The 12,980-nt window shown below is 36.3% G+C and overlaps 1 protein-coding gene across 1 annotated transcript; it reads left to right on the plus strand.

Annotated features, from left to right (window-relative positions):
- Positions 1–7,461, plus strand: LOC134532103 (transmembrane emp24 domain-containing protein eca). The gene is made up of 3 exons (XM_063368411.1): positions 1–261; positions 2,545–2,865; positions 6,594–7,461. The coding sequence occupies exons 1-3, from the start codon at positions 115–117 to the stop codon at positions 6,777–6,779; spliced, it is 654 nt and encodes a 217-aa protein (XP_063224481.1). The 5' UTR covers positions 1–114; the 3' UTR covers positions 6,780–7,461.
- Positions 7,462–12,980: the final 5,519 nt, after the last annotated feature.

The raw sequence follows: 12,980 nt of genomic DNA on the forward strand, positions 1-12,980 counted from the left end.
AACCTGTAAAGTTCGGACGTGTCCGCAGCAAGCATTTGTCAGTTGTCATGTCACCCAGGTTGTTGTTGAATGTGAAGACTTTATTTGTTTAATAGAACTGAAAATTCGCTCGAAATGTGGTCGACGAAGAGTGTAGTGGCGTGCTGCGTGCTGACGTTAGCTCAGGTGTGCTCGGGACTGTACTTCCACATCGGCGAGACGGAGCGCAAGTGCTTCATCGAGGAACTGCCGGAGGAGACCACCGTGATGGTGAACTACAAGGTGCAGCTTTTATCTCACGTCCAGCTCTAGCAGATGGTCCAGTGTCAACACCTGCCGCTGTGGTAGTTGAGATCGAGACCATCAGCCGTGGGACGGTTGTTAGAAGATTAATTTTCTAGAATAGCGGCTTTTAGGGAATGGGATTAATAACCAAAGTGAAAGTTCGGTTTGGTGGGAGTAGTCTAGATCCCGATATATAAATATATATAACGTCCCTAACATGGCGGCGCTGATGTCATTACCACCTCTACATTCTTACTGGTCAAGCGCAGGAACATGGAAGTTTTGGGCGGGGATCATTCAAATGCTTGTTTTGCATAAACCACTTTTCTCTATCAAAGCAACTTTCGGGTATCTAGTCTATACCTCAGCCCTACCTATTCTAGTACCGAATTAATGTTTCCCACGGTATAATGTTCTATACTTCAGTCCTACCTATTCAAGTATAGAACTTGATACTGAAGTTACATTTCCTACGGTATCGTATTATACACTACAAACCTGCCCAGTTTATTATATTTTGCGATACCTCGTTTTATAATTTAATTATAGAACACATTAGGTACCGAAAATATATTCCATACACATTTACTTTTCTCATCAAAAATTACTTTTGCAAAACAAGCATGTGAATCTTCCCATTCAAAAACGCCCATCCCACACTTATGCCATAAGAACGTAGAGGTCGTAATTACTTCAGCACAACTTGATTGCTGACTTTATCAATATCCCTACCAAATCATGATGTAAACGAATATACATTTATACCTATGCAAATATATTTTTATGAGCTGCCATACCCTCACCAAAACTTTCACTTTTTTTATGGTAAATATGTCGTTTAGCGGTATTTGCGAAAAATAAGTTAAAAATCCGAAAATACTTTTATTATATGCTCTTTAACTTCCTCTTTTCATTCAACCCGGCGGAGATAAGAAATTCCAAATACTTTAGGAGATATCGCCGTTCTTATTTTGCAATACAAGACCTGTACTATCATTTGACCGCTGCAATTTTTTTATTTTGCTGTGTGTTCGTGAATGCCTAATTAATTAAAATGGTCGATTAGGTCAGGTCAGTTACATTATAAATACTTTCAAACTAAATGGACATTAAAAGTAATGTGAATTAATTTTAATGGTTATTTAGTTTTAAAGTATTTATACTGTAACTGACCTGACCAAACAAACCGGGACAAAGGATGAACAGTAGGAACTCACGTAATTTTTTTTTACTTATTACTTGCGCAACAATATCCAGATAACAAATAAAACATTAAAATTTGAAACGTTAAAAACCCACCTAAGTTAGAGGCGGGTACAATTCCTTTGCCATTAGTACCATGTCATGAAGTAGCCAGTGGCATTGCAGTTAAACCTAAAAAGTTTCAGTTCTGCAATAAATTAAATTCTCCTTATTTGTACAACCCAAAAACATTAAAAATGTAACTTTAGCAGATAATTATGCAAAAAGTATGTGCTGTATGTATATTTTTCATTTCGTGAAAGCTAAACAATTGAAAAAGTCTAAAAGTTGATCAGTGATTAATATAAATATAAAATCATGACCTGGAATGGGAGCCACGCTCTTAAACACGCACGATGCGGCATTGGCCTCGTTCCGTTTGCCGCACAGACCACAGCAATGCACACGAGTCGAAAGTCTTCCGAGAGACGAACTGTGGAACCCTTACAGACCGCTGCGTTCTTTTGAATTATCGGGGAAGACCGGTTTGAAAACAGTTCACGGATGTACGTAATTTCTGTGTTACACTTGTTTGCGATGGATGACAAATATCAATACGTAGGGACGCCTGTATTTCCCGATTTCATTTCGTGTCAAGGCATTTCACAAAACACTGTAGCTTTTTTCTAAGAGTCATGGCTAGAGAGCCGGAATTTTCGCGCATTCATTTAGTCGCAAGCTAGAATGCAAACCTTCACACTCTCACACTGTGTTCATGATTGGACCGCAGTTGTTTGGACACGCCCCTCTATGACCGTGAGCCAACGATGCCCAGCTATGAGAGAAGTAAGCGAATCAGGTAGTGCCAAATAACAAGGATAAAAATGTTCTCATGGGTCGAGCACACCTATAACTTTGAATTATATCCTGAGGCCAGAGGAATCCGCGAAAATTTCCGGGACTCTAGTCGTGGCAAATGGTGAGGGTGCAGCAGCACGGTGGCCCCGCTGAGAGCGGGACGACACCTCTCCCCGACCTCGGCCGATAACCGCGGGAGGAGAGCTACAGTGTTGTTGACGCGAGATGCGCGGCCCCCAGGTGGAGCTGTACGACCCGCGCAGCCAGGGCTTCATGCCGTCCACGCCGGGCATCGGCATGCACGTGGAGGTGCGGGACCCCGACGACAAGCCCGTGCTGTCGCGCGTCTACAGCTCGGAGGGGCGCATCTCCTTCACCTCGCATGTGGCGGGGGAGCACGTGGTGTGCCTCTACTCCAACAGCAGCAGCTGGTTCAGCGGGGCGCAGCTTCGCGTGCACCTGGACATGCAGGTGGGCGAGCACGCCGTGGACTACGCCCAGGTGGCGCAGCGCGAGAAGCTGTCGGAGCTGCAGCTCAGGGTGCGCCAGCTCTTCGACCAGGTGAGGCGGCACTCTGCCGACCGTCATTCTCCGAGTAGTGGTTAGGGCAGTGGCGTAGCCAGGATTTGTGTATGGGGGGTGTTAAGAAGCATGCCGCACCCCCCCCCCCTTCCCCGTATCAAAGTGGGGGGTCCCCTGGGAAAATTTGGATTTTAAGGTGTAAAATAGTGCTATTTTAGCAGTTTTTTGGTACTTAATTTTAAATATTGTAATGGTAAAATTTTTTTATTAGTTTTTAATATGAAATTTGTTTGAGTGATGGATAAGAAATTTAATTAAAGATTTGATGCTAAGGGGTGGGGGGGTGTTTGAACCCCTAACCCCCCCCCCCCTGGCTACGCCCCTGGGTTAGGGTACATATAACAAATTCTTGATAACCTTGTAACAACCCAGATTAAAGCTTTCCCCATTGCAATCCAGTAATTATAATTTGTTAAAATTTTTTTGTCATATTTCAGGTTAGGTTTTCAAACGATGTAAAGTTTTTTTTTCCGAAGTTATTGTGACGAATATTTCACCGGGTTTATTGTTTTTTATTTTTAAAACTCATAAATTTATTTTTCTAGTAATTTTTTAATTTTTGCTGGTTTCTTTGTGTGGGAAGGCGTGCTGACGTAATTCTGCTACGTTTTCCACGACCGAGGCTTTGTTTCGCATGCTAGGCGTGTGAGTCACTGTCACGGGAGAAAATCGCTGCGTCGTGGGAACAGAAGTAAGCATTTCGTGGAAGTTTCTGTTACCATGCGCCATGATTGGCTGAGAATTACGTCAGCGAGCCCAGGACACAGCCCGCACAAAGGGAAGGAAGGCTGTATATGAGTCATTGTCCGAGCACCGGGCCGAGCGGTCGTTGTTCGGCCACCGGGCCGAACAGGCGTGGTCGGGAGATGGCTCCGTGTGTTTATTTTTTTTAATGGATATTTTTATTTATTCTGTTGGACGGAATATAGTGTGATTTTTACATGAATAAAAAATAAACAGGTAATACATCGAACATTGAGTATAAATTTTTTCGTGACCTGCTACTAACCTGTATGTTTCACTCATCACCTAATTTTGAGCTAGCCGGAGGTGGTGAGTGGTGACAACCTAACCAATCGCCCACACTATTATTAAGTATTTTTAATGTACCTTACCTAACGTAACCGCTCTTTTAAACGGTCAAGTAAGACTACTTGAAGTATCACAGTGCCCTCGTGGGTTATAGTTGGAAAGCATTCCAAGAAGTAAAAAAAAAAAGCATTTTGGAATTTTTATTATAATTTTTAGTGAAAAGTGTTATTCCTTCGGAATTAACTGTTCACCAACCCCTCACTTAGCACTTTTTCAGATTGCGCTAATTTGTTTAGTGCGATGTTAATTTTACTGCCCCAGTGTTGAATAGCACGTCTGTAAATTTAAACTAACACAAAATCGCCACACACAAAAAAAATTGGTTGACTGTAAAGTCTGTTTACGGACAATAGTTTGTGAAAACGTCATAACAAAACATTGATGAAATGATTGCATACTTTTATGAATAAAATTGAATAATTTTTATTGAATTATCACTATTTTGTATGGGTACAATGAAGGAGTGAAATTAAATCTACAATTTAATTGATAAATTTACTTTTATTTGCATTCATTAATTCAAATATGTTTATTACTTTAATGAAGAAATTATTTTAACTATAACCTTTATACATGTTTGCTATTTAACTTCTTCCAATCTGTGTTATTCTGTTAAGGATAGGACAATGATAGGAAAAGTAGGAAACGAATGGGAGTGTTTCAAGTTTAATGTGCCTCGAAAAAGTCAAATCAATGGTTGTTCCAATCGAGTGGAAGAGAGATAGATGCGGCGCAAGCGTACAATGAGCGTAACGGTACACAGCGTAATGGGACAATGTGCGTAACGGGACACTTTTTCGTGCGTGCAGCCGGCGTTCATCGATTTATTAGACGTCACGTCAAAAAAAAAATTGGGCATGACGCCAAGAAGTCTGCTTCTCGGTGAACAACAGATGTACTGTGGCATACAGTTAGCCATTACAAGGGATGAACTCAGTCTAGCCAGTGGCAAGGAACTCACACAAACACAAGCAACATCTGCCCATTCGTCTGCCGGTAACTGTACGTGCGCAATCACCTGCAGTTGGAATCATATTGGAATCATGGCTTCCAAGTGAGAGCATAATGCATCGTGTTCAAGTATATGAAACAAAACTAAAAGTATTACGGCGTGCAGAATGTCATGAAGACCACACTTAATGTTGGTCGCACTTTAGTTTTATGTAAGTCAACTGTTCGCACAATCGTATGAAATAAGGACTCTATCAAACGTTTATGTAAGTCTGATGCTGTTGTTTGTACTAGGTGGAATATATTTGACATTAAATACCAGAACGAATGATTCACATTGAAAATGTTGTTAAATGAATGATGCAATGAAAAAAAATCAAGGGCTTGATAGTATTGATGTGAACATGAATAATCACTTTAATTTTTGAAAAATTAAAGTCTAAATATCCGGACAGAATTATCAGGTTTCACTGCCAGGAAAGGATGGTTTGAAAAGTTTGTGGATAGGTACGCGATGTGAGTTGAAGGTCACGCCCGGGTGGGCAAGTCAACCAGCCGACTAGACGATAACTATCTCTTGTTATGCGGTGTCATATTTGTCATACAAATATGTATTGAGATATATAAAGATGAATGGTGTGACGTATTTATCGTTGAGTGTTATTCTGTGCATTTATATTACGAAACAAATATTTCTCTACACATTTTGGAATACATTAAGAAAATTAGCATTGCTATTTGTGGAGACTTATGTTTCAGTATATGTGATTTTGAATGACATGAACATTTTTAGGAACTCATTAATCGTGCTAAGTGAGGGATTGGTGTATTACTTAATGAGGAAATGAATAGAATATTACTATAGTGTTAGCTATGCTCAAAAGTGAATACATTATTAAACCCTATTGGCTTCATGTGGAATAATATTAACTGTTCCCAAACACATGATTTCAAGAATTCCTTACCTTTTGTGCTGTGTGTTAACGAAGTTATATTTACATTAATATTATTGGAAATATATAAGTATGCTCGAAAAATAGGTTTGTTTTCTGTCTTTCCTGCAGCAGTAGCAAGTGTTATCAACCTGTAGTTGTAACAGGTCCATGCTAATTTGTAATGGACTGTGGGCTAGTGAACACCGTCTTAAGGGCTATTTCTAACATTTTAACTCTATACCTTCCTTGCATTTCTTGTTCTGCCACAACTATTTTCAACAGATATTCACTTAGTGCTACGTCCATGGTATAACACTGTAAGTTAATTTCTGTTGAAAATATTTGTAACTTAACAAATTGAGTTAATATTTAAAAAAAAAAATAGCCTTAAAAAGTAACTGCAAAATATAAAAATTAAGATGGCGTATGAACCTAGCCTTAAAAAGCTCTGATGGCAAGAATGAAACATAAGCGTAGTCCCAAACATGCCAAAAAAAAATTAAATTTTGCCCTTTCAGTAGTCAAAATAGATTTCCTTATTTATAGTAAAAAATTTAAGTATATAATTAGTAGGGGGAATGCATAATTTGCATGTGTGGTGAAATAAATTTCACACTGATTTTGGTTTCAAACGGAATTTTTTGGCCAAACACGTTAGCTGCATGTAAGTCGTCGGACTACGCACTACGGTGCTGATGCATGCATGAAGGCGAGGGCGGTGCGTGGCAGGTGGAGCAGATCACCAAGGAGCAGAACTACCAGCGCTACCGCGAGGAGCGGTTCCGCCAGACCAGCGAGAGCACCAACCAGCGCGTGGTGTGGTGGTCGGTGGGGCAGACTATCATCTTGCTGGGGATGGGCGCCTGGCAGATGCGCCACCTCAAGAGCTTCTTCGAGGCCAAGAAACTGGTGTGAGGCTCGCCTGACGTCGGCGGAGTGTGTGTGTGTTTCACTGGAGGTGTAAGGAACCTGAGGTAACAGTGCTGTCCTTATCTTAGTTTACTCCCCACTTTTATTAATAAAAACTATGTCTCTTGAAGGCACAGCAGAAAACATTAAATTTTTATTTTTAAATTTTGAAATCCATCTTGTGTGGTTGCTGTTAATATGTTAATGGTTTTCATGAATGAGAATAACTAAAAATTATCTTGATTGTTCCTTGAAGGTACATAAATAACAAATGTCAGTCTACATGTTCAGAACTAAACTTCTAGGCATTGCTGTGTGTTACAAGAAGCTGTTATTTAAATTTTCATAGTAAGTCAGTTTGGGTTCCAAACAAACACACCAGTTTATAAAAAAAAAAAAGGTAATTAATTATTTTTGAAGGTGGGTGAGGAAGGTACTGTATTTACACGAATAAACCAAGCATAATGTTTGTTCAAATTTGTGCGTTAAAAGCATGGCTTATTCAGATCTTGAAAACGCAGTGTGGCAAGTTCAGTAATCCTCTCGAAGGTTGGAAAACCTGCTGTCGTTGATTGGACCACGGACATGTTGCATTTTGGTGCGCGAGTGCTTATTTGTGAGAAAGTTGAAATTACTAAAGGTTTGTAGTTGGAAAACTTCAAATGATTAAAGAACTTTGGAAATGGGAGATTGCCTTGTGGGAAGAAGTATGTTACGAAGTTGCGTAAGTGATTGATACACTTGCGATTAGGTCGTCCCCCCCCCCCCCCCCCCCCCAATTTCTGAACTCTCTTCCTCAAGTTTTGACATATGGTTGTATTGCATTCAAAAGTTTTATGTAAGATGATATTTGTGATATGCGCTTCTTCAGCACGTTTTTTTTCTTCATTTTATTTACTTTAAAATTTTTGTAATTGTAGCATTGAGTTCTTTCATTCGTGCAGCAAACAAAATGTCCACGGTTAGTAGCTGTTTTACATCCATGACATTTTTCCTAGCAATACGGTAAACATGTTATCATTCACAGTTTATCAATAAATAAAATATTTACCGCCTGATATCTCAAGGGATGTGAATTTACGTTAAGGTATGTTGCTGTAAATATTGATATGTACATTTAAAAGTACTCTTGACACAAGAATATGGAATACTTTAAAAATAAAAAAAAAAAAAAAATAAAAAAAAAAAACCCTTCACATGTCAGCATCTACACTAAGAATGCTTTTTGTTTTATAGAAAATCTATAGTTGAGTTTTTCTGTAATTAAATTCACAAGGAAAAAAACTTTCAAATATGCTTACAAGTACTTTTTTTGAAAATTTTGGTTTGGTCGGATGAATACAGTTTGTGAAGTAGTGACTTAACAAACAATTGATGTGGAATGGCTATTACTGTGTAATAAAGTGAGGAAAGCTGTTTTTTTTTTTTACATTTTTGTAATTCACTTCTGGATGCTGTCTCTCAATTGGCTGAACCATCCCCACCACTCAACCAGACTCGTGAGGTGCCTGGACCAGGCTGCTTAATGTGCATGTTGCAGAGAGTTGTTTTAGCTTGCAACTATCTGTGATATAAGTTTGTTTTGGTGAATAGTAAGAAAATGTAATTTATACTTTTTTAAATTTATCAATTTTTGCATCAAATTATATTGTATTTTGCTCAAACCAAATAAGACATCATACACAAACTAATTTTTAAATAGGTACTTTGAAATTCTAAATAATAAAAAAAAAATTGAAGTATAAACAAGGCATTTACTCTAGGAACCTACACCAAAAATCTAATTTTAAAACCTTTTCATGACCTTAAAAATTATCTGTTACATGAATTTTAAAGTGTTTATTTAGAAATAATGTGTGTACCAGAAACATAAGAAAAAGTAAAAATTATTTGCTGCTATTAGAGTGGCAATATATCTCAAGAAATCTTTTTTTAAAGTTTTAAAATGTTTACTGTCTAGCCATAATGAACAAAGTTTTTTTTTTCTTTACTGTGAATTAAAACAGGAGTTTAATTTACAGTTATTCACAACAATGTCATAAATTATGGTACTCCCTTCCTCTTGATGATACAAGTCACAGTGTAAGAGGAAGTGATCACTGTAGCATATTTTTTTCCATTCACCCAAACATCACACATTTGACTATATAAAAGCCCATTCAATTTGGATTCATAAGCATTTATTTGTTGATTACCTAATTATCTTCTAGTGGGTGAGGTGGTGATCCCAGTACGTGATGCACGGAGTCATATTTTATACAACAAAGTTACAGTGTCTCATGTCCATCAGTGATGGTAAAATGGAGAGCGTATCTCACCAAGAGAAAATCTTGGAACATTGTGGGAACTTCTGGGACAGAACTTATGTTCATTCACATTACTTTTTCGTAACTAATAGACAATCTGTTGGTCAAAAATAATGAAGTTAAGTGTTGTACAATTTTCACAAACTTAATTTCTTACATGTAGCTGAAAGGTAGAAATTTATTGTAAAATCAATACTAATTTTAGTGCAAGAATTAATTTTCCTTTAATCATGTGTCCGTAGTATAGTTATTATGTATTTGTGTTTAATCATGTTACCAATTATTCCTTGCATACAAAATTTGTTTCTCTGTGATTTCCTTCTCATAATTATGTTGCAATTTCTTAGTAAGATGTGTTAGCTTTGTGTTTTCAATAGAAAGATATGTAAAGTTTATAAAATTTTATTTAATAATTTGTTAATCATATAATGTAAAAATAATAGCTCACAGAGGTTGATTTTATTATAGTGAAATTATATTTAACACCTCTTGAACATTCAAAGAAGTGTAAGTCATCAATTTAGGTAAACTATTTTGATTTGTTGACAGTCGCCTATTGCTGAAAAATATTCAACAGGATTGAAATTTGGAATGTTTAGTCATCATTCAGCAAACATAAGCATGCTGAGAACATTATTTGTTCAGTAATAAATGGTTATTAGACATCCTTGAAATTTAATTTATTTCAAATCTAGTGGAGATAACATTGAACGGAATATCTGCAAAAAGTCTTCATGCCAGTTGGAATTTGTATGTGCTAGAAATAAAGATTAGCAAACATTTTTCTCCAAGTAATAATTAATATACTTAAGACTGAATTTGTGGCTATTAATTCAAGAATATCTACGAGAATTTGAATGAAGACGTCATTCTAGCTTCGATTCCTAAGTTCCGGAGTGCAACGATTGTCAATTCTTCAAGGATTAGACCACTGCGAGTGAAGTGTAACCATCGCTACCAAAGACATCTAAACAACATTGGGACCTCTTATCAATCAGGTGATAGTAAATTTTGTTACTGCAAGCATAGTACTGGTATGTAAGAACTCTTCAACATGGTATGTAGTTAATTGGTTGATGAACGTTAATTTCAAGTTCAAGTCGTAATTTTTCTTGTAAATATCTGTTACTTTGTGTACATGTATATCGCATACCTGGAGGTTTGCTCTGATTTAGCTCGTAATAGTTTTTTCTATTTTTGTAATGAATTGTGAAAACTATCCAACAATTATTTTGTGCATTTATACACGTAAATTCAGATTGCTACCAATCATATTTGAGAGTTTATACAGTTGTGTCTCAAACTACTAATGGTCTTGTATTGTGGTAATTTCAATGAAAACATAGTTCAATATTAACTTATCATTGGTATCATAAAAAAAGTAAGCATTTAAATTATTTTCCAGTCTATATTAAAATTTGGATAATAGATGTCTATATTTCTGGTAAATTACTTTAAACTACTTAGCCTGAATGTTAGTTAAATTTATTGTGACTAAATTTCTGTAGCTCAGAAATACCACAAGTGACGAAGGTTAAGATAACTAAGAGTTTATCGGTCAAACGATACATTAGACTTTATTGTTAGTTTAAAAAATTAAACTCAAAACTATTCAAAATTTGAGCAGGTAGTGCAACCAAAATCCTCTACAGTATAAAGATCTTACTATCTGCATTAAGATAGCCCTTAACTTCAATGCTGTAAGGTGTTTTTTTTTTTTGCATCCTTCCAATTTTATGATATGCAGTGCCCCTAAACTTTTTTTTTTAAAGCTGAGTACCACATTAACTCTTCCTGCGCTTTAAAGAATGCTTTGCTAATTTCTCCAGCACCAAGGGTAAAAAACCCTCACACACATCATCTTTGTTAATACTTTATTAATTTTAAAAGTCAATAACATCACACAAAAACTGCTTTTCAAAATTTAATACTATTAAAATATATACTAAATTACAGTCTAAATGCAACAGCATTGTACAACCCTGTAAAGGTAATCAGGTAATCAAAAATTAAATTTTTTTTAGTGTTTCGTGTAAATACAGTAGAACCTCATTTTTACGTACCCGTGACATACGAATTACCGCGATTAACGTATTTTTTTTTACATGCACTGTCAATTTATACTAATAATGCATTCTTTTCCCGCCTTGTGCAAAAGCTTTTTTGCCCACTGTTTACGTAGAATTAATTAGTGCTGTATTTCGTGGCAAACCATCCGAAAATTTAGAGAAAACAATAAATTCTCAAAATGAATAGCGTGAAGTTTAATTATTAAGCGTTACTGCATGAGTGTATGGTCACCACAGCTTCGTTCGCAACTGTAAACAACTTACTTTTTTTTTGTGCCACGTGCTATTATACATGAACCAAACGTATGGTGACATAAACATGAAAATTAATAAGTACTTTTCTTAGCGTTTCCCTTTAATCTTAAATGTATTATGCATGAAAATAATGGTGAAAACTCACATATTAAATACACAAAAGAGTGGATTACTGTTCCATTATTAAAATACGTTCTAAGCAACGTACGAGTTTCCTATAAATATGGCGTCTTCGTGCATATTCGGCGATGTTCATTTTAACACATTAGAAACATTCTGAAAAGTCAAATGGCTGCAATGAATATCCAAACAATGCAATGGCAATTCAACTTCTATTCCTAAACGTAAACAATTATATTGATGGTGGTAGCTATCGTTTTATAGTATTATTTCTCAAAAAATCTGATATTAATAAAACTTATTATTTCTCAAAAAATCTGAAATTAATAAAACTAACACGTAATTAAATACAAAGTTCAAAAATCATTTGTGTTACAAAATTTCAGCACCAAGTGGCTATATCAAGATGCTTCAACATTCTCATCTCTTACACAAGAACAGCAAATTTCATGTTTAACTTTCAGCAATAATGAAGAACGGGGATATTGGATATATTTATAATTTTAATTATGTGAGATAGTGAAGTTCTAGTTAATATATAAAAACGTAACCGTCTCTGGCATTATTTAGTGTGGTATATATTTTCTTATTGTTTCCCATATAGTGAGATTATAAAAAAAATTTGAACATTTCCCTCATTTTGCATTTTCCCGGTTTTTACATATTTTTTTCCTGGTCCCTTGAAATATGTAAAAATGAGGTTCTACTGAAAATACATCTGGCCACGACCTCTCTCGCGGGTCACCGTGTCTGCACCAGCTTCGCTCGTAGAGGAGCTGCCCCCGGGCTTTGAGGCAATGAGCCACCCCTAATTAGTTAGCATGAGGCAACACATTACAACCCTGTTATGTTAACAAGAGGGCATAAGGAAAAAAAAAAAAAAAAATAAGCAGGAAATATTCAACTCAGCATTTCTCAGTGTTTGAACTTTAGACCAATCGACTCATTTACATATAAGCAAATTTACATTCAAAACCACCGACGGTTACGACAGACACTCCAATTTGCTTAACCTTACTAACAATTTTACAACTTCTTCTGGCTTCTATTTCAATTACCGTGTTTTATCGCATAATCGTCGCACATTTTATACTAAAATCAAGTTTAAAAAGTAGGGGTGCAACGTTTATGCGGAACTTTTTTGTTAGGTAACGTTATTCATAAAAACAAAACCCATTAATGGAACATACATTTATTAAAAAAAAAAAATAAAGTGGAGTGTACAAGAGCATGCCAAACAATTTAAATTAATAATTCATGCAACAAAAACCTTTCTTCAACTTTAAATAGAAAAACAAAATCTGTGCCCCGAACGCAAGCCACTTAAATCTGTGACGTGAACTAACGCGTAACTATCGTCGTCGTACACACCACGAAAGTGCGGGCCATCAGATGTAGTTAACTCGGCACTCGACAAAGCAACATAACCAAACATGAATGATGCCAACTAGCGATGG

This window comes from Bacillus rossius, chromosome 5, assembly GCF_032445375.1.
Source record: "Bacillus rossius redtenbacheri isolate Brsri chromosome 5, Brsri_v3, whole genome shotgun sequence".
NCBI classification, from domain to species: domain Eukaryota; kingdom Metazoa; phylum Arthropoda; class Insecta; order Phasmatodea; family Bacillidae; genus Bacillus; species Bacillus rossius.

Bases quoted from the DNA above. Each gene is read 5' to 3' on its own strand.
- LOC134532103 (XM_063368411.1), top strand. From the start codon at position 115: ATGTGGTCGACGAAGAGTGTAGTGGCGTGCTGCGTGCTGACGTTAGCT. The intron at 262-2,544 runs GTGCAGCTTTTA...CGCGGCCCCCAG, and splicing joins CCGTGATGGTGAACTACAAG to GTGGAGCTGTACGACCCGCG. The intron at 2,866-6,593 runs GTGAGGCGGCAC...GGTGCGTGGCAG, and splicing joins TGCGCCAGCTCTTCGACCAG to GTGGAGCAGATCACCAAGGA.